This window comes from Melospiza melodia, chromosome 2 (assembly GCF_035770615.1).
Source record: "Melospiza melodia melodia isolate bMelMel2 chromosome 2, bMelMel2.pri, whole genome shotgun sequence".
NCBI lineage: Eukaryota > Metazoa > Chordata > Aves > Passeriformes > Passerellidae > Melospiza > Melospiza melodia.
In genome coordinates this window covers 111,787,608-111,806,787 of record NC_086195.1, presented here as the reverse complement: position 1 = coordinate 111,806,787, position 19,180 = coordinate 111,787,608, and the positions used below count along the sequence as shown (strand labels likewise).

General features: G+C 40.0%; 1 protein-coding gene across 7 annotated transcripts in view; it reads right to left on the bottom strand.

Annotated features, from left to right (window-relative positions):
- Positions 1-231: 231 nt before the first annotated feature.
- MBNL2 (muscleblind like splicing regulator 2) overlaps positions 232-19,180 on the bottom strand; it is a 106,293-nt gene continuing 87,344 nt past the window's right edge. For 3 of the 7 annotated variants that reach the window (XM_063149558.1, XM_063149562.1, XM_063149559.1), the window contains 2 exons: positions 18,325-18,419; positions 3,028-3,185 (listed from right to left, as the gene is read on the bottom strand). In XM_063149558.1, coding sequence (XP_063005628.1) covers positions 3,171-3,185; positions 18,325-18,419 — 110 coding nt within the window. In that variant the 3' untranslated portion in view covers positions 3,028-3,170. Of the gene's footprint in view, positions 3,186-18,324; positions 18,420-19,180 lie in introns of all 7 variants that reach the window. The other 4 variants (XM_063149561.1, XM_063149565.1, XM_063149560.1 and 1 more) reach the window with 2 other exon arrangements.

The following is a 19,180-nucleotide window of genomic DNA, read 5'->3' as shown; positions in this document are numbered from 1 at the left end:
TTGGGATGGCTGTTGGAGGCATGTGGTGCAGGAGAAGGGCATGGGCTTCCTCACACAGCATCTGCATGTCCTGCACCTGGGGATTGAACTTAAGGGTTTGTTATCTGAACAAGCAATTAAGGAAAAAATAAAATTAAAGTAATACATACCTTTTAAAGATTCCTATTTTTTGTTACCCCAGGCCCCTCTTCCCAGAGCGCGCCACAAGAAAGGATCGCCCCGACTCCGCTCTCATTTTAAAATGCTTCTTTTTATTTCAGTGGTTGTACATTGGGTGAATGAATTTAACGTCACAACAGAAATAGAATGGCTATTTAACAGACCACTAGTAATTATATATGCTGGAAAAGAGTGAATGGAGGGGTTTCTTTTAACTGTTACTGAAATATTCATTGTACGTGTCGTCAATTATGCTGGATGAGAGAGGCAAACAAAAAGGTATTTTGGTGAGGTGCTGTATCCTTTGAAGAAAATAAGCACTGAGACATCTCAAGTCACTTGAAACCATGTCCCAGCTACAGTATTTACTGTCTCCGTGTTGGCCCATCTCATGGTTATTTTAGGGGGTTATATTTCTTGTTGTATTTTTTTAATTAAACAAAGCATTTAAAATTTAATAATTTTCATTAGACTTTTTTTTAAAATATAAACAAAGTTTTGGCAAATAATATTTATACAGAAAAATAGTTTTAGATCTTCCCAAATTTTGAAATAGTCTATAAAATTACTTTATAAATAAATAAAATGCAGAATCTGTTGTACATGTATTTGCACATCTCTGTAATTGCCTCCTTACTGTTAGCATAGGTTTGTACTTGTACAGTTTTCAGGAATATTACAAAGTCATAAAGTCGGAAAGTGGATCTCTTATTAAAAATACATTTTCTCTTTTTGTCTGTCAGTTTATCTGGATGAAAGACCTGATGTATCTGAAGCTTCGTCATCCATGGGCAAAAAATAGTAATATTGTATTAATTGTAAAAAACATAGAATAACAGTAATTTTGAAACATAAAAAGTTCACACAAAATGATGTCTTGAAGAGTTATCTACATAAAATATTTAAACATGGATAATTTACCATTTAGTATTATACAATAAACTACCCAAATGCCTAAATTAACTATTATAAAAAAATAAAAACAACTTTGACAGATATAGGCAAGTTGCAGTGTCAACTACCTAGTTATAATGACTGAGAAAGTCTACAAATATTAGTGTTTTAATAGTATATAATGGTGATACCTTAACTGCTAAATAACAAGTTAAGATACATTATTTTTCCACAAATTAAACTAACGCAACGTTACAAGCACTATGTTAATTTTACAATCAAATTGTGATTATTTGTTTTTCTTTCGGATGATCAAATCTCCAGCTTTATATATAAATAGATAGTAATTAGACATCGGACAAACAAGATTTAGCCTGGAAAATAATTTCCTAGACAAATAATAATATGGTTAGTGCCTTCAGTCGTTCAGAACAGGCAGTGCTGCCAAAGTTTAAAATAGTTTACAATCAATCTGAAGAGGTTAAGTTAAAATACTGCAATCACTAGTAATGTCCACATAGAAAACTTATGCTGCAAACAATTATACATAATATCCACTTATAACAGCTGTCTTGTTTTTTTAAACAATAATTTAAAAACTATGTCATTTATGTGATACATGTGCAACATATAAAATGTGAAATATGAAATATTTGGTACAATAGTGCTTGAAACAAATCTCAAATCAAACAAATGAAATTTTAATTATACATATATAATTACCTTGTAAATCAACAAAGTATTTAAAAAAGTAAACAACATTAAAATCTGCTTCATCCATATATATGTATGTATGTATGTATATATAACATGTATATAATTGTATTAAAGATATCTTCATACTTTTGTGACATAAAATATGTTTTTAAAGGAAAACAATTAAAAGAACTATTTTTTCTCCACTCTAATCTGGTTACAATCTTATAATCCAATTAAAAAAATGCAAATACAGTAATGATTTATTAAACTGAATCTCATTCTACATTCTTAGTGTTCAGTTAATAGCCTAGATTAAAGTCACCTATGAAGTCTCAGTGACTCAACTGAATTTTAATTAAATTAGAGTATCATACAATCTCTTAATCTACAGCCTTTTTTTTTGCCTTTTCTTTTGTTAGTTTGGTCTTGGTTTTTTTTTTGTTTTGTTTGATTTTACACTTGTAGAAATTACTTCTTAACAGCTTGGATCTTTTTGGTAACCTGACTATGAGTTTCAAAGATTATTCACGTCCGATGAGATTTGACTGTTGGCATCAGGCTCACTTTCATCAAGTCTGATGTGACAAAATTTAGGCACTTCTGCAAAGTCTATTTTAAAAACATTATAAATATACTCGTAAAATAATATTCTCAAGACTTTGTTCTTTTGGGGATTGAAAGGGGTATGAAGTTCATACTGTGCAAAATTTTTAAAATTTTCTTCTGCTATTCTGCTATGATTCAAATGCAACTTCTCCATACAAGTCAAACACCAACCATGTGCATCTAAAGACTTTGTGCTTTACTTTGGACTTCTGGCTAAAAATATCAGATTGGCAGGATGATGTGCAGGACACCGGGCTGCGTTTCATCTCTTCTGTCTTGGAATCAACTCACCAAGGGAGCAAAACCAAGATTTTTTTTTTAACTGAGAAGAAAACCCCGAATCATAGTTTGGGTGAAAATTAAACCTGCAACTGGGGAAAGTTTTTAGTCAATGCAATTCAATTATTGCTGAGCTCGAAAGATTCATAAACGTGGAATCTCACGAGACGAACTGATCTGGACCATTTTCGTTAGGTGTAGTTATGGAGAAACGACAATATTTGCAATAATTAAACTATGCTTAGAAAACCTTTAAAACTAAATGTTATCCTTTATGTCTTGAAACATCACAGCTGGTATCAGGTAGTTAACTATTTTAGGTTGGAGTATAGTAAGCATACCATATTTAATATTCATATATGACATAGCAGCACTAGCTTTTTTGAGTTTTTGATTTGTCCATAAGAACAAATTCTTGACTTAGCATGCAGTTTGTGGCAACTCTAGAGAGGAGGAGACGGGGTAGTATGTACAGTAGCCGTGCTTGGCCGTCCGCAGGGAGGCTTCGTGACACTCCGTCCCGCTCCTGGCGGCTATTTCAGGATTATCTGTGGAGAGAAAGGGAAAGCGTGATCGCGCTTTTAGGTGACGTGGGGACAGCAGTGCACCCAGCCGGCCTGTGCTGGCCTAACTGGGCTCAGGCACAGCTCACACAGGACAGCGTCCCGTGTGGGATAGCGTGCCATGTGGGAAAACATCCCCTGTGGGACAGCGTCCCATGTGGGACAGTGCCCTGTGGGACAGCGTCCCATGTGGGACAGTGTCCTGTGTGGGACAGCGCCCTGTGTGGGAAAACGTCCCCTGTGGGACAGCGTCCCATGTGGGACAGTGTCCCGTGTGGGACAGTGCCCTGTGTGGGACAACGTCCCATGGGGGACAGCGTCCCGTGTGGGACAGTGCCCTGTGTGGGAAAACGTCCCCTGTGGGACAGCGTCCCGTGTGGGACAGTGCCCTGTGTGGGAAAATGTCCCCTGTGGGACAGCGTCCCGTGTGGGACAGCATCCTGTGTGGGAAAACGTGCCCTGTGGGACAGTGTCCTGTGTCCTCAGGCTGCCTGTGAGGCGTTTGTGTCTCACACACCCGGTGTCATCCCCTGCACACGTGTGAGAACGCGCAGAGGGGGAGCTTTATGTGTCAGAATCCTGGAGGGCAGTGCTGCACCCAGGGCCTGGCTGTAGGTGGGTGTGCACCCTCAGTGCCCTGCCTATCAGTGGAGGTGGAAGCCCTGCACCTCCCAGAGAAGCTCAAAGTGCATCTGCACCTGGGGCCATTCTCAGCTCCACTGTGCTCGCAGAAAGTCAGGAATGACCAGGGGAAACAGTGGAGGCAGGGCTCCTTGCCACTAACAAGCAAAAAGATGTACTGGCCTGGGTGTTTTCATGAAGCAAAACTGTCTTTTCAATGCACTTCTACATTGCTAGCATGCTTGTTCTCTAAAAAATTTAACTGCAGATCAGTGAACTTGAGAGGTTTTATCACGCTTCCTTATGGCAAGGATTCCAGGGGGAATACTATAGTGGTACCTCTGTGCACCTAACTAGTCACTAACCTTGCTGCTTTACCTTCATGGTGTCTCAAATGGAGGGTGAAAAAATCATTTTACAGGTGTATTTTACTTGTGCTTCCAATATTGCAAAGGTTAAATGCACAGTGTGCTCAGCAACCAACTCCACCTGCTCACAGTATTGGAAAATGGTTCAGATTCCCATCACCTGCCTGAAATGGCTGTCAGTGAAAGTGATATCAAAAGGCAGAAGTTTGATATTTTATCACACCATTGCTATCCTGTGCTCCAGACTTAAGCACAAGTCAAGGAATTAAGAGTGTATTGCCTGCTCTTCCTGCTTCATTTGGCATGTGGCATACTTGGACCTACTTGTGTATTATGAAGCTAGACCACTGCTTTATGCAATATTTACATTAAAAAGGGGGAAAAAAGTGTTTGGAAAGTAACTTAAGCAACATACTACCTCTGACATACACACCACCAAAAAGAAACACACTTGGCTCTGCATGGCAGGTGCTCGTCCCAGTCCCCTGCCCAGCACCCCACTGCTCCTCACAGCTTCACTGCCTCTCTCCCTGTACACAAGCACCATCTCCCTGACCCCAGTGACCTTGCCAGCAAGCCAAAAAGCCATATTTGATTGCCATCAGCTCTGGAAATCTGGTGACACGTGAGGCCCCATTGTAATGACACTGTACAAACACCTGCTGCTCCAAAGGACTTAACATCTAAATACATCATGCACACAACAAGGACATATATTTTTAATGAACTTCCACCCATTGTGAGTTTGTTAGCTTATCGCCTATCTTCTGTTTCCTTTTGAAATAACAAAGAAATACCTTTGCTCAAATAATAAAGCCCTGTCTGTGATAATCCTGGTCCAGCTCCAGCACAGTGATTTGACAATACATATAAAGAACACAGCCATGCTGAAAATAAGAAATGACCAAGATTTTCAGCACTAGTATTTTTAGCATGTTACAACCCAACATTAATGAAATTAATAAAGCAGCTTTAGCTACACTGAGTTAGCCATAATCACACAAGTGTATTTAAAAGATCCTAAGGTCTCATTTAATAGGACATAACCTGAAACTTACTCAGTAAGTTTCTTACTCAGTAAAATCTCAGAATTTCAGCACTGCAGCTGACTACATCATCTGCCAACTCTTGAGGGGATAAACTTGAATTTCCTATAGTTTTTTTCTTGACTACAGGGAGACAGGTAACCTCCTTCTGCCAAGATTACTTTGGTCAAACAGTCCCACAAGACCGGTGTTCACAGTTCCCCCAAAATGTGTGACAGAGAAGGCAGAGGGCCTAATCTCAGGCTGCTTCTCAGGAAAATGGCAGGACTATTCCTGGAACTGTGATTAACCCAAGTGCCTCTCATCCTGCTGTGGACTGTCCAGGCAGGACAGAGGGGTCCTGGGCGCTGTGGAAGAGCAGAGACCCCTTCTCTTCCCTGCCCTGGTGAGTGGCAAAGCCCAAGGTAAGGACTTCACTGCTGTGTCCCTATTCCTGCCTTTTCTCTCCTCCTGTCACAACTCAGGAAAACAGCGAAGACAATGTGAGCACTTTCTTTTCTGGGCAAGCATGTCCTGTTTATGGGTTGCAGGTGCCAGAGGAGCAGCTGGAGCTGTCACTGCCATGCCTCCCCTGCTGCCAGTGGCTGTGGAGCTGGCTTGCTCCCACCGCATCATCCTCGATGTGCCGCCCCTTGTACAAGGGCCGTAACTAGGGCATGCTGCACCCAGCTATTTCTAGTACACGTAGGAGTCCTCCTAGGAAAAAACCCTCAAGTGTCTCCTTCAGAACAAGCTTCTCCAGTGCAGCACCACAGAACTGAGGAGCTACATTTCTTTTTTAACCTTAGCCACAAAGTGTAAAACGTCTCCCGTAGTCTTTAATTGCATGTTCACACCCTATTTCTCAAAAGATATCACAACTCTGCCACAGCTACATACACAGGCATCAGCTTCTGCCACTGTTTTTTTTTCGCTGTGTCTGACAGAGAAACATGAAATGCTAAACTACTTTACATGGAAAACACACTGTGAACCTGTCCTGTTTAATCTACAAATGAAGTAATAAACTGTGATGGAAGGCAGAGGTTATCTAAGTCTGCATCGCTGCTAATTGCTCCATCACTTGCATGCTGAAAAAGGAGAAGCTGTACTGGAGAAGGAACATCCCTGCAAACACTTTCTACAGAGTCTGCATTCCCTTGTTATTGTAAATAGGTCCAGCCACCTTCATGTTCACTACTCTTTGAAGAATTACATCTCAAATGCACATATATATGACTTGTCATATTTGCTCTGGTACTATTATAACATTATACTTCACAGCAACAGGATGCAATGTCATGACACTTTTACTATAGTATATATAAGAAAAAACCCTGAAAAACAAGACTATAAAAAGACAGGTCAAGCATGGGAATGCATTTTCTCCTGCTCTGAATGGTTAAGAACCACAGGTGTGGATACAGACACGCCAGAAAACACACCTTCTGCTGCTGCAGTAAAAGATCTAATAAGAAGACTAATTCCAGCATAAGCAAAATGGCTGGGCACTTAGAGCCTTGCATAGTACTTCACAGAAGATTTAAGAACAGAAAAGAGCATTTTTTTGAGGTAATCACAGACAAAGGTACCCTCTCCATCATCTTCTTTCTTGGCACATGTTTGAAGTGGCAGAAAGCTGACTATCCTTTAGATTAAAATCATTCACACTGTGCCAATGACAGTTAACAGACCTCACTGAAACTAGTAACACAAGTGAAACTAAATTTCTGCAAACTACTTTCTACACTCACTACTCAAAATTTTCCAGCTCTTTAGATGTGACATTTTCAGCTCCTAAATGTCAAGACTTTCTCTCCTACCAGTGCATGCCTCTCTTAGACCTTTAGCTTCAGGACTTCTGAGTGATCATAGTGGTCATTAAGCCCCTTGGGCAACACAGAACATCCCAAAATTCAGGGCTGCTCATAAGGGTGGTACAGTTCTGCAGTGTCATCCAGGGGAATGACAACCAAGAGAGATATTACTGCCAATGGTTTCAGCTTCTCACCAACTACCAGTGCAGATAAATTGATTTGGGAGTTCCCCAGACCTGGCAAAGGTGGCTGTGATCAGTCATTGTCTCAAGACTCAAAAAGTAATATTGAAAGTCTTTTTAAATTAAAGTAGAAATTCCATTTTTGTGAACTCTTTTCTGACACCCAGGTTACTGCTTTACTTGATACAGTTCATAGAATTGACCAAATTACAGAGAATCGTGACTAGGTTCTAGGAATTACAAGAACGCTGTTTGGCTTGAGATTTTCTGTTTTGAAGCTACAATTCACAAAGCCTCTTTATAGTCTCTGACTTAAATGCATTTTCCAGTTCCAGATTTATTATACAATGATGAATACAGAAAATTTACCATTCTGCATGAATTCAGTGTACATGAACTCTTGTTCAACTAAAGACCTGTCACAGTGGATCAGCTGGAAAACATGACTTTGCATCTAACACTGACATGTTTCTTTTTCAGAAGTTTTGAATTATTACTCCAAAATACACTGTGCTTTATAAGCTAATATATTTTAAGAAGATGTTAAGACTGTATTTGATCTTTACACTACAAAGCACTTACACCTCCAAAAATTAACTCAGACATAGCAAACATTCTGGTCTGCCCAGCCTTCCATTTTGAAAGCAATGTAGTAACAGGAGTTTCTTGTAAACAGGATTTATCTCAGAGCATTTCAGACACGAATGTCTCAGCCAGTCACCCATTTTACATCTTCCTAGGCTACCTCAGGCAAGTTATTTTAGCATCAGACAGATTATCAACTCATGATGCTTTTTTGCCCTCCACCAAATGAGAGTCTGTGGTGAACAGCTTGCACCAAGGTATTTAACTTCTGAACACCTGGGTCAGGATAGATGAACCTTTCCACAGTGGCATTTTCTGTTTGCATGTTTTTCACACGAGTAGCAGACTGGTCAGATATAGCTGGAGTATACATTAAAAATGACAGATATTTTCAGACAGCCGGCTCATATCAGGCTGTCTCATAACTTCTCCCTCTTTCTAAAAATAAAAGCAACACCAAGTATTTCTTCCTTATGACAGGGAACCCAAGACTATTTCTATTTCCCCATGCCTTTGGGAAATGCCTCCATGTCTTTATTTTTCATTTTCTCTTATAATGTTCCTTTTCTTCAAAATACACAACTTTTATTTTTTTCTTTTCTTTTTTTTAAATTAGTAGTGGAAAAAGATAAGTAAATGCTCAGACACTTACTGAAAGTAATCCCTATTGTATCAGTTATGCCTGGTCTTATTTAATTTTTACATAGCCTTATAGATGGACTTTTCCCCCTCCTTTCCCCCACAAATTCTGCAGCGGCACCTCCATGGAGCACCATCCCAAACATTCTATTTGCCCACACCAGGGGTCCCACCAACACTGTCCCATGGAATAGGTTTTGTCCCTGTCTCAACCACTGACAGATGAGCCAGCTCCAACCCTTGCTTGCATTAAATGCAGCCTGGACTTTTAATTTGCTACTCTTTCTCCCCTGAAACCTTGTTCTCATTTCCAGCATATCATCATTTAATGGATATGTGCTTTGTTTTATTCACTAACCATGGTCCTCTCTTCAATCCAGGGCTGAAGGAGGATTTTCTCTTATTGCTTTTCCATTAATCCAGTTCAGCCCCAATATATTTGTCTACTTTGTTCATCAATAAGATGACCTCTGATTTGTACACAGCAAGTGAGATGTCTGGGCCACAGGTGGCTGCCTGCCCATACAGGGTTTAATATGGGGGCATCAGGTGTTTCCTGAGGGATGGAGGTCCTTTTTCCTTGGCTTTCTCATAGGCCATTCCCTCACATGGTAATTCTGGTGCCCTGTGCCATCCTCTCTTTTCTTCCCTAAATTTGAGTGTGCACAGTTTTGCCTGTCCCATATGTTAATGACATGCCTCTGGAAATGGCTGAGGGTCAGATGTCCATGCTGAAGTGGACACATCTGCTTGCACATTTTCATTCCATCAGGCACAAGCTGTTGGCCATTAGAGTGTCATAAAGCTGACAGAGACCTTGTCTGAATCCAGCTCTTCATGATGAGCTAAAAAAAAAATTTCAAGGCAATTATGGGATCCCAAAGGGTTCAAGGTCTCAGCCAGCACCATTTTTCTCTTTTAATTGTCACAAGGTCCTGAGAGAAGAGACCAAAGCCACTTGTGCTGCCAACTCCTTAGCTTGCTTATGAGCTTCAATAGGTATTTACTCAAGTAATAATGTACAATATTTAAGTCCAACTTAATAAGTATTTACTCACTCTGGAGAAACAGAGCATTACTTGGTTTAGAAATGAAAGCAATCTGGCTTTATTTATTCTTCTTTAAAGTAATAAATAATGCAGTGCTAAAAATTGATCATAACATATGCTAATATATTCTACCAAAATCTATTTTTAACTCATTGCAGAGGCAGCAGACAGACTATATAGAAGTGAGAAAACCACTGCTGTAGTATTTTAGGAGCACCCATGCAGTGACTGTTTTGGATAGCCACTCAATTTTACCTCCTAGCAGGTCCAAGCTACTGCAATAATCTGTATTTTTCATTTCCTACTTTTAGGTCATTTTCCTCCTCTTCTTGAATTTTAGAAACTACCAGAATAGGCTTGCCCAGAGAAACTGAGAGCACAAAGGAGTGAAAGTCAAGCACAAGTTGTGCATTATCTGCGGAAGTGCCCATATTTCTCTTGCAGGGGTGTTACTTCTCCACCCCAACATCCTCACTTAGCCTTTTTTTTAACAAAACCTGCTTTGCACTTTCCTTTTAGACACCAAGCATGCCCACACTATGCAACATGAGGCTGCCAATACACATACAGCGTCCTTTTCAGGCAAAGGCACCACTGCAAACAGAGCACAGCTGGCATGTCTGCAATTATCACCACTCTGAAACTCCTCCTCTCCCAAAACCTGGCACTCCCGTTCAGACCCCCTTCTGAGAGCAAGAGACAACATCCAGAACTAAAATTGAACACAGAAAAGGACCAAATTTATGTTGATCAAGGTTACTCATAAGACCTTGAATCGGTTTTATAAAACTCACTATACTCATAACTTCTATGAGGAAGCCTTAACCTTCCTGACTTTTGACTACTTACCACTTCCTTAATTTTCCTCTTATCTGATTACTCTCACATAAACAGCCATGCATACCAGTGTGTGCCATGGCAGGTAACACTGCACCAAAAATGAAGTCAGGCAACTCAGCAAAGTTTTGTATCCAGCTGAAAGTCACAACAGATACAAATAACAAAACTAAATATATAGATGTTTCCAGTGTAGCCTCCTGCACACTCAAAGCCAAAGACTGGCATTTCGAGTAGGCAATAAATCATACACCAAGATAAAAATATGATGTTCGCTTAATTCAAGGGAAAGTACTTGGAGAACCTAGAGATGTCCAGATGCAATTATTTTAAAGGACAGGATCCCAGACAAGTACATCTGGAGCTCCACACTGCTCTGTGTTGTTAAAATTTCATGATGGAAAAACCCAGACTCACATGGAGCTGTGTGTATAAACCACGAAACAAACTCATTTTCCCCCAAATGCCTACAAAATTGGTGGACCTCAGAAATAATTTTCTATGTTTAAATAATAAATATATGCCCCAAAAGACTTTTACTCCACTTGTCAAAGTATCAGTTGTTGAATAATTGAATGCAAGAACATAAAAAGAGATTATCATATCAAACATCAACATTTTTTCTTTAAATTTCTGTAACAGGGAAGGGAAATCTGTTTTGGTTTTTGTTACATAAAGAATGAAGCCTTCGCTTACTGCTGATGTTGTGTGACACTGCCATCTAGCAGGATACCAGAGGAAGTCAGGTTTTAGTCCTATACAGGGGAGAGGGGTATGATGGGAGAATTTCTAAAAAAACCCCAAAACAGAGCTGAGATTTTTCCATTTCTTCCCCACTGGCTTCTTGTATATGGACATGCAATCTAAAGTTCCATATACAAGCCTGCTGGAACTTTTTATAATCTACAAAGAAACAACATGCTATGTTAAGAGGCCAAAAAAAATTATTAAAACAAATACTCAGTAAAGTTTGCATGAAAATAAAATAGAGTTCCATTGTGTTTTCCAGGGTAATATTTTAGTTTTGCTTCTCTCCTGCCTTAGAAAATAGTTTTGCCACTTATTTTGTACCATCAGTTGCTTCAAGGCAGTTCAAAAGATGCTTTCTTGACACTGTTCAAGATTTGCTGTGGGCTTTAATATTGGAAACTCTCACTTCTTGAGTCTGTGAGACCCAGCTACTTACCTGTGTCAGACAAAATAACTTGAGTGAGACGAGGTTTGTGATTCTTATGTGTCTAGCATGGAAGAAGCAGCAAGCAGTTTAAGTTTGCCCTTCCTGCTATGATAAACTATTGCTATTTAAATATCTTCTCTAGAGAAATGATTCAAGGGTCACTTAGGTTTGTTTTTCCAGCCTGGTGCAGGTACAAAGCAATATGGTCAATCCTTAGATGGGCTCGCTAGATGCCCAGCACTGTTCTCCTCTGAGCTGGCTCCCTGGAAGTATTTCTTCTGATGATGTGTCTGAGGATAGAACCTGTTCCTCTGTCTCCTTTTCTGGACTTTTCCAAGTCAGATTCAAATCACTCTTTCTGTTGTTGGAATGGAATTTTAGATAGGAGCATTTAACTTGGAACTTTAGGGAACTTTTAGACCAAAACTTTCAGTCAGAAAAAAACCTAAAACAAAACTAAAATGATTTAGATACTCACTATTCCCAGAAGAAGTGCTTTCTTACCTGTTCCCTCATTCCCTCAGAAACTGCAATTAAAGGTTTTCTATGAATTTCGCATAGGGTCTTATTTATAATGTTCTTGTATGCTGGCATTAAGGATGTAAATAACATTTGTTTCAATTCTCACCTTCTTTCTCAAAAGCTTGCTTTTAAACAACCACAAAAATAGTCAATTTCCTACTATTTACCAGATTTTTCAATTCATTTTCTCAGCATATTGCTACTTTTCAGGTTTCCATGAGGAAGAAAGGGAACGCGAGGCAGTAAAAGCCTTGTCAGCAGTGCCATGGGCAGCTCCCTGCCCTGCCAGACAGCCTCCTGGGTTACAGAGCAATGGAGAGGAAGTCCTGCTGGGGACACCAAGGAATATTTGCACAAGGGAGCATCTGGCATGTCTGCTTTGTGCAGAAGGGGAGATCACCTGCAGTCAGTGCCCCCTCAGACATTCTGGTCTGAGGAGAACCTGCCTCCCTTGGGAGTGCTGCTGCCTTTGCAGGCACCTTGGCAAGGACAGGTGCTCTGTTGCTGCATGTCCCAGCTCTGCTCCCTCCTGACAAAGCCACCACACATGGTATTCCAAATCCCAAAAGCTTGGCATCTTTGTATTTTACACTATGTTAACTAGTTTTTGAATTCTGGGGCAAATATTTTAATTGTCTTTTTGTTTGCGACACTCAAAACATAACTATTTTTATTTTTGCTTCATTGTATTCTAACAGATTTTGACAGAACTGAAGGCTACTGAATGATTTCATAATTAATATCTGCATAATTGCCACCTAATTCAGTGCAAATGCTGATGCATAATTTAAAGCAGCTGTGCCAGATAATCACAAGCCTTAGCATGAGACAGCCTGTTGATCTTTTATTTCTTTTTAGACACAGGCTCTAAGTATTTAATTTTTCTTTTGGATATGCTTTTTACTATTTCCTTCTTGATAAAAGGTCATATAACCAGTAGAATAATGTCACAAAATAACGTCTTTGAGCAGCATTCTCTATTATGCTATTTTTATACTATCAGTCTCTGCCCATTTTCATTGGTACAAAAAATAAAGCCATGAATTGTTCTGAACTGATGTGATGTGAGCAAGACTCACATTGCTTGGAATTTGGTATATGTCCTCTAATAACCAGGAGCTATGAAAAAACTCACTGAACCTGAGGACACAGATTAGGACACAGGAATGCTGGTGTCTTAAACCCCTGCCACCCTCACTGAGGTGACACAACCCAGTCAGTAAGCCAGCACAGCCTGGAGATCCCTTCATGTGCTCACCAGGCGCAGGCTTGGGCCATGTGCTCACCAGGGGTTGATACCACTTGGGCTAAGGACTAATGTCTCCTGCCTGTCATCCCACTGCTAGTTCAGAAGTAGGTGTGCAAATTTGTCTGCAGGTCCTGTGTTGCATCTGCCAAGCTTGTGAAAATGTCTTGGGTAACACAGACTTCCAAGGTTATCTTGGGACAACCTCAAACATCACCAGACACATGTTTAGGCAACTGAACCAAGCCCTGTGAGACTTTTGAAGGACAAGCCAGGCTACTCTCCAGATTTCATCTGACTGGGCTGATAAACTTCACTGTCTACAATGGGTCCTTAAACTTGTATCTTGCATGTAGACACCCATACTTAGACACCAACACTTAAGTGTCTTAATTTTGGGCTGAATTCTAACCTTCTAATCCTTGTAGGACTCAACAAGATAAATAGATATAAATGGAACCGTAGTGAGGCTTTCTAATTTAGAAATTTAAAGCCCCCACAAGGAGTTGTTTGCCTTACTTAAAACTGAACTTCAGCCCCAAAAGTCAGAATAACATCTCTCTCAAATAATGCCAGGATAAACCATCCTCTGTTAAATTACGTTTGGTGTGCAGGGTGGAGGAAGTCACATTTGACTGCGTTTCCATTAATAGAAACATCCTTATCTCCAAATAGGCTCTATCTAATCTTTCCCCAAATTTCTAATCCTGTATTTTCTCATAAAGTAAACAGCAAAACAAGAAGAGAAAAAAACCTTCCAAAATAATTTTCTTTAAGATCTATGACTTTTATATCATCCTGAAATTGCAGCACTGTACATTCTTAGCCTAAAAAACAGTCAGTAAATATTGCTCTTCACCTCTACAACCCCCTGAAAGGAGGTGGTATCAAGGTGGGGATTGGTTTTTCTCCCAAGTAACAAATGATAGGATGAGAGAAAATCACCTCAAGCTGTACCAGGGGAGGTTTAGATTGGATATTAGGCAACATTTCTTCATGGAAAGCATTGTCAAGCACTGAAACTGTGCCCAAAGCAGTCACCATCCCTGGAGGTTTTTAAAAGACTGCTGCACTTAGGGGCACGGTTTAGTGGTGAACTTGGCAGTCCTGGGTTAACAGCTGAACTCAATGATCTTAGAGTTTTTTTCCAAGCTAAATGATTCTGTGACTCTACCTGTGAGTGAAGCTCAGCAGGTAACAGTTTCCTTGCTTGCTTGAGTATTGCTAGCCCACTAGCTGAAGGAGTAACAAAAGCTTTGTTAAAGATCTCTGAAGTACATATTTACACACAAAGACTGTATTAATATTTTAAGCAGGACATCCTCCGTATCTCTGTCCACATGCATGCACTAGAGGGAGCTAGGACCAAACCTCTGTATTCACATTCTAACGCTGCTTCTCACCATCATTTCACACAGTTTCAAACTTTGCTCCAAGAAAACGCTGTCAGCATCTCCAAACAACTGAACTGAAAGTTCATCAAGCATCTGCTGCTGAATTGGGGTTAAGCAGCTGAGGCTTCAAGCCACATCCTAGCAGGAATGGCTGGAGCAATTGTGAAGAGCAGAAGAAGGAAAAGGGGTATGGCCTTTTACCTCTGACCAGTCATGCTCTTGGACATGTACCTTTCCAGCTAGCTTTCACTGGAAAGCTGAAGTCCCCTCCCCTCCATTCCCTCTCACCACAGCTTGGCAGCTGCAGTAAGTGGGGCATTTTGCAGCATCCTGTTTGCATTGCATTGCACTGCATCTTCCCCTCTGAACTACACTGCAAGAAAATTATTTTTAAAACCTAACTTTTCTAAGTTAGAAAAAGCAAGGGATGCCAAATTTTTCATATGTTCTTAACTGGTGTCACCCTGCACAGATGTACACAGTACATTCAGCCTTTAAGTCTACACAATCTTTTCACGTGCATCGTGCCACACATTGAACACACAATGCCCAGAGCTGCTGGCCAAGCATCACTGACAGTGTGTGCCCGTGCAGGTGTACTTTGAGCTCTTACTCATGTTATTTTCTGAAAGAAAGGATGTACAGAAGACATGAGACACAGTGACTTATTTTTTCTAAACAGACACTGACAGCACATACTAAATAATTTACTGGACCCAACAGAGTTACTGTGTTTTATTAGCCATCAGCTGAGACTCCATAACTTTTGGGATGTTGACTTTTCCCTTCCACTTGTGCTTCAAAGACACTGGGATGATCACACTCAGTCCCAGGAAGACCCGCAATCTTTCCCCAGGTCAGAGTACTAAACCAAATTATATTAAGATAAATTATTAAGCCCTGCTGAAACTTCCTTTTCATGCCCAGAATTGAGAAGAAGCTGTGGGAGATGAAATGGAACAAGCTGAAGGTTGTAAAAAAAACTATGGTAGAGACACTGGAGAGAGGAAACTGTACCTCACAGATATGTAAAGCAGCGTGGTACAGACTAGAAAAGGAAATTTTATCTGTTTGGGAATAAAAAAGTCCTTTTCTGAAATACTCAGGAGAGTTTAAACCCATACAACAGGACACAAAGAATGCTATGACCATGAACAAAGTCATGCTAATTACCAAGTTAATATCCTGCTCCTGCTATGTTTCTTGGGCTAAAGAAATACTGAGAATTTGAGCCACAGAGTTACTGTGGGGCTTTCCCAGCACTGTAGCTTTGTCTCCAATCTTAGGATGTTATAAATAAACAGAAAACTTGGAGTTTTCATTCTCTTATAAAGAAGAATGAAATCCTACTGCTTTCTCTACTTTGAAATACATGGTTTTTTAACAGTAGCTTTTAAAGACTTAAAATGACTAAAACAAAGAGAGGAGAGAGAAAAAAGAAGACTGTGATGGCACAAGCTACAGAAACCAATAAGCTCCTGAGGTGGGACTAATCTCCTCCATGTGGAGTGGTGCAGAGCTTTGGTAGCACACCTACACTCATTCTACAGGCAAGGGACAGAGACAAGACTCTCCAGGACAACTTTCCCTGTCCTAACACAGACTTCCAGAAAAGCAGATGATCTAGATGCCAGACTTACAAATGGCTGAATTTAAACAAGTGAAAACACATCCTCCTGTTAAACCATGCATTAATTTCAGCGTGGAATTGTATGTATACACACACACACACATATGCAACTAGATTAATACAGACACTTTCTACAATTCCTGTTAAATTCAAAATGCTATAATCCTCCAATGCAAACAAAATCTGCACTGGGAAAGAAGGGGCTCTGCCTGCCATCCTGATGGATGAGGAAGAGCATTAAGGCACACCTTTGTCTTCTCAGGGGCACTAGTTACTTGCATGAAAGTGTTCCCATTAACTTAAAAAAACCCACCTGCCTACTGGTCCTTTTGTAGGCATCCATGTATTTATTCTACCTTCAGCCCAGTCAGCCCCTCTGGCACTCATGGGTGCAGGTGGTGGAGCTGCCCCAGCTGCACTCCTGGGCTGGAGAGGGTCCCTGGCTCAACCTCTCCCCAAACCATCCCATTTTCTCTTAGCCCCTTAGCATCTTCAAGTCCCTCTGTCACCACTTTGAGATCATAAAACTACACTGGATGCCACCAAACAATTTTCTGCTGTAGATACTGTTCTGGGAAGAACTGTGTAATGCACATTTTGCCTGCTGCACTTTCATCCCTAACCCCAGCATTTTTCACAAGCTAGCTCTCAGAAAAGTAAGCACAAAACAACAATTTTCTTTTGATGAAAATGCTAGAAGCAAAAACATCTCAATGTTGGCAAACGAACCTTAAAAAAACCCAAAGAAAATGGACTGGTTTGTATTTCTTTAAGAAAGTAGGATGTATTTCAGAGGTAGTATATTTTTCCTAAATTATTAAAAATAAACTCTTGCAGCAAGTTGTATTTTTCCATGAGATACCTCAATAGTTTTGGGAATGCCAGTAAAAAAAAAAATAAACCTGTTAGTATATCATTATTAAGCAAAATATGTGAAAAAAAAATTTCACATATTTCTTTCTAAGCCCTTGGTAAGTGGAGGGGAAGGAACCAACAGGACAGCATTTCTACTGGGTCTGCGACAGCTTGTCAATCTGTCCAGGAGCAACACAAGGAAAGATGATGGGGACATAGCCCTTTGGTTTCTTCTGAGCAAATCTGCTTGTTTGCTTTTCCATCTGACCTCTCAGAACCTGAAGGGAACACATCTCAGGTGGAAGTGCCTGAGCATGGTCCCAGAGCATGGGAAAAGCCAGAGTGATCCAAGAGCTGTGCAAACTCCTCTCTTGGCACATCAGGGTGGGAACCACCCCAACAGAGGAGTCAAAGCTACACACCCAGGGCTGCAATAGATATGTCTTCCCTGGGAGTTAGGTCCTACAGGACCCAGTCAAAATGAAAACTGCCATTAACGTAAACTGCAGTAGAAGAGGAGAAAGTATCATCTTTCCTAGCCTACCTCAGACAACAATCCTTGGGATTCTTTTTATCAGCGTTCTTCCTTAGGGAAATGTAATTCCCAGGTTAAAGACACACTTTCAAATATAAAGCAGGCATAGTCATAAATATGTTCATTGCTGTTTTGATCACTAGTATTTACACAAAACATTCACATTTTTTTCCAGCTGCCTTGTCCTGCTTGTGATTTTTTGACAGCTTCCATGCTTACAAATTAGTCACTTCCACACCTCATGGAGATAGCTACATTAACACACCTGAATGATTGAAACCTGTGATGATCTTCCTTTTGAACTTAGGAGTTAATAATAGACTTTTGTAAGTAGTCCAGTGATACGGTGATTCTAACTCCAGCTGGGTTAATTACACAATAATTAGGTACAAACATCGCAACACAAAACACAGCTACATCATTATTTGCAACAAATGTTAACTCTAAATAAGTGCAACCTGTCCCACAAACACTTGCTATAAACGACTTAAAAATAAAAGTAAAATTTGATGGGGTAAACACAGAAATAAAAAAAAAAAATTCTCTGTGAGAATTTTTTTTGTTTAAAAAAAATAAAATAAAAATCTCAGCACTCATTTAGAGTTCAGGATCTTGTGAAAGAAAGCTTTAAAAGGAGCAAACCTGATTTGCTGTGGCTGTTGCGGCGAAGGGAACACTTGTTGCAGGAGTTGTTGCTGCAGAGACAGTGGCGGCCGTAGCGTTGTGCATCATGGGTACTTTCAGGAGGGGAACCATGGAAGCAATGAACAGGAGGGTGCAGCATTATGGTAAGAGAAGTGGTATTTTTGGCATGGTGAATATCAAGAGCGGCAAGCCATCGTCATGGGTTAAACCGGCAGATGGCATGCAATCACAGTGCAAAGCGAGAAAGCGTGGCGGAGAAATAAAAAAAAAGGGAAAATAGCTTATTACAAGTACAATTAAAGGAAGGTTGTCAACACAATCGGCGATTCCCAGAAAAAAACGAGTGAGGACCACTGAAAATGCAAGTGCTGTCTCTAAGAAGAAGATTACTTGTGCAAATGAGGCCTTTACCAAAATAGCCCATTACCTGTGGATTGTTACATGTGTAATTTGCTTTCCCTCAGTACAGCTATAATGCACTTCAAAATAAAATCCTACTAAAAAAACCCCAGTGGTTTATACTGGGAAGAAAACTGTTAAATGTTCATCTTAATTTTTAAACACAATTAAAAATGAATTATTTTCACGTATCTTCATTTTGAAGTAAGCTAGATACTCGCCGTCTTTCTTTATAATCCAGTTTATGCGTTTTTTTCCTACTAGCACTGCATAACTGTTCGACTTTATCAGAGTTAAATTACCATCTGCTTGAGGCAAAAATCAGGAGAGGGATGATAATGATTAGCCTGATACATATACTACTTTGTTTGATCTAAAAAAGCAAGATCGATTTTGTGAAAGACACTGCTTTTGCCCATTTTGAGAATGAATTTTAATCAGCATCTTCACAGGA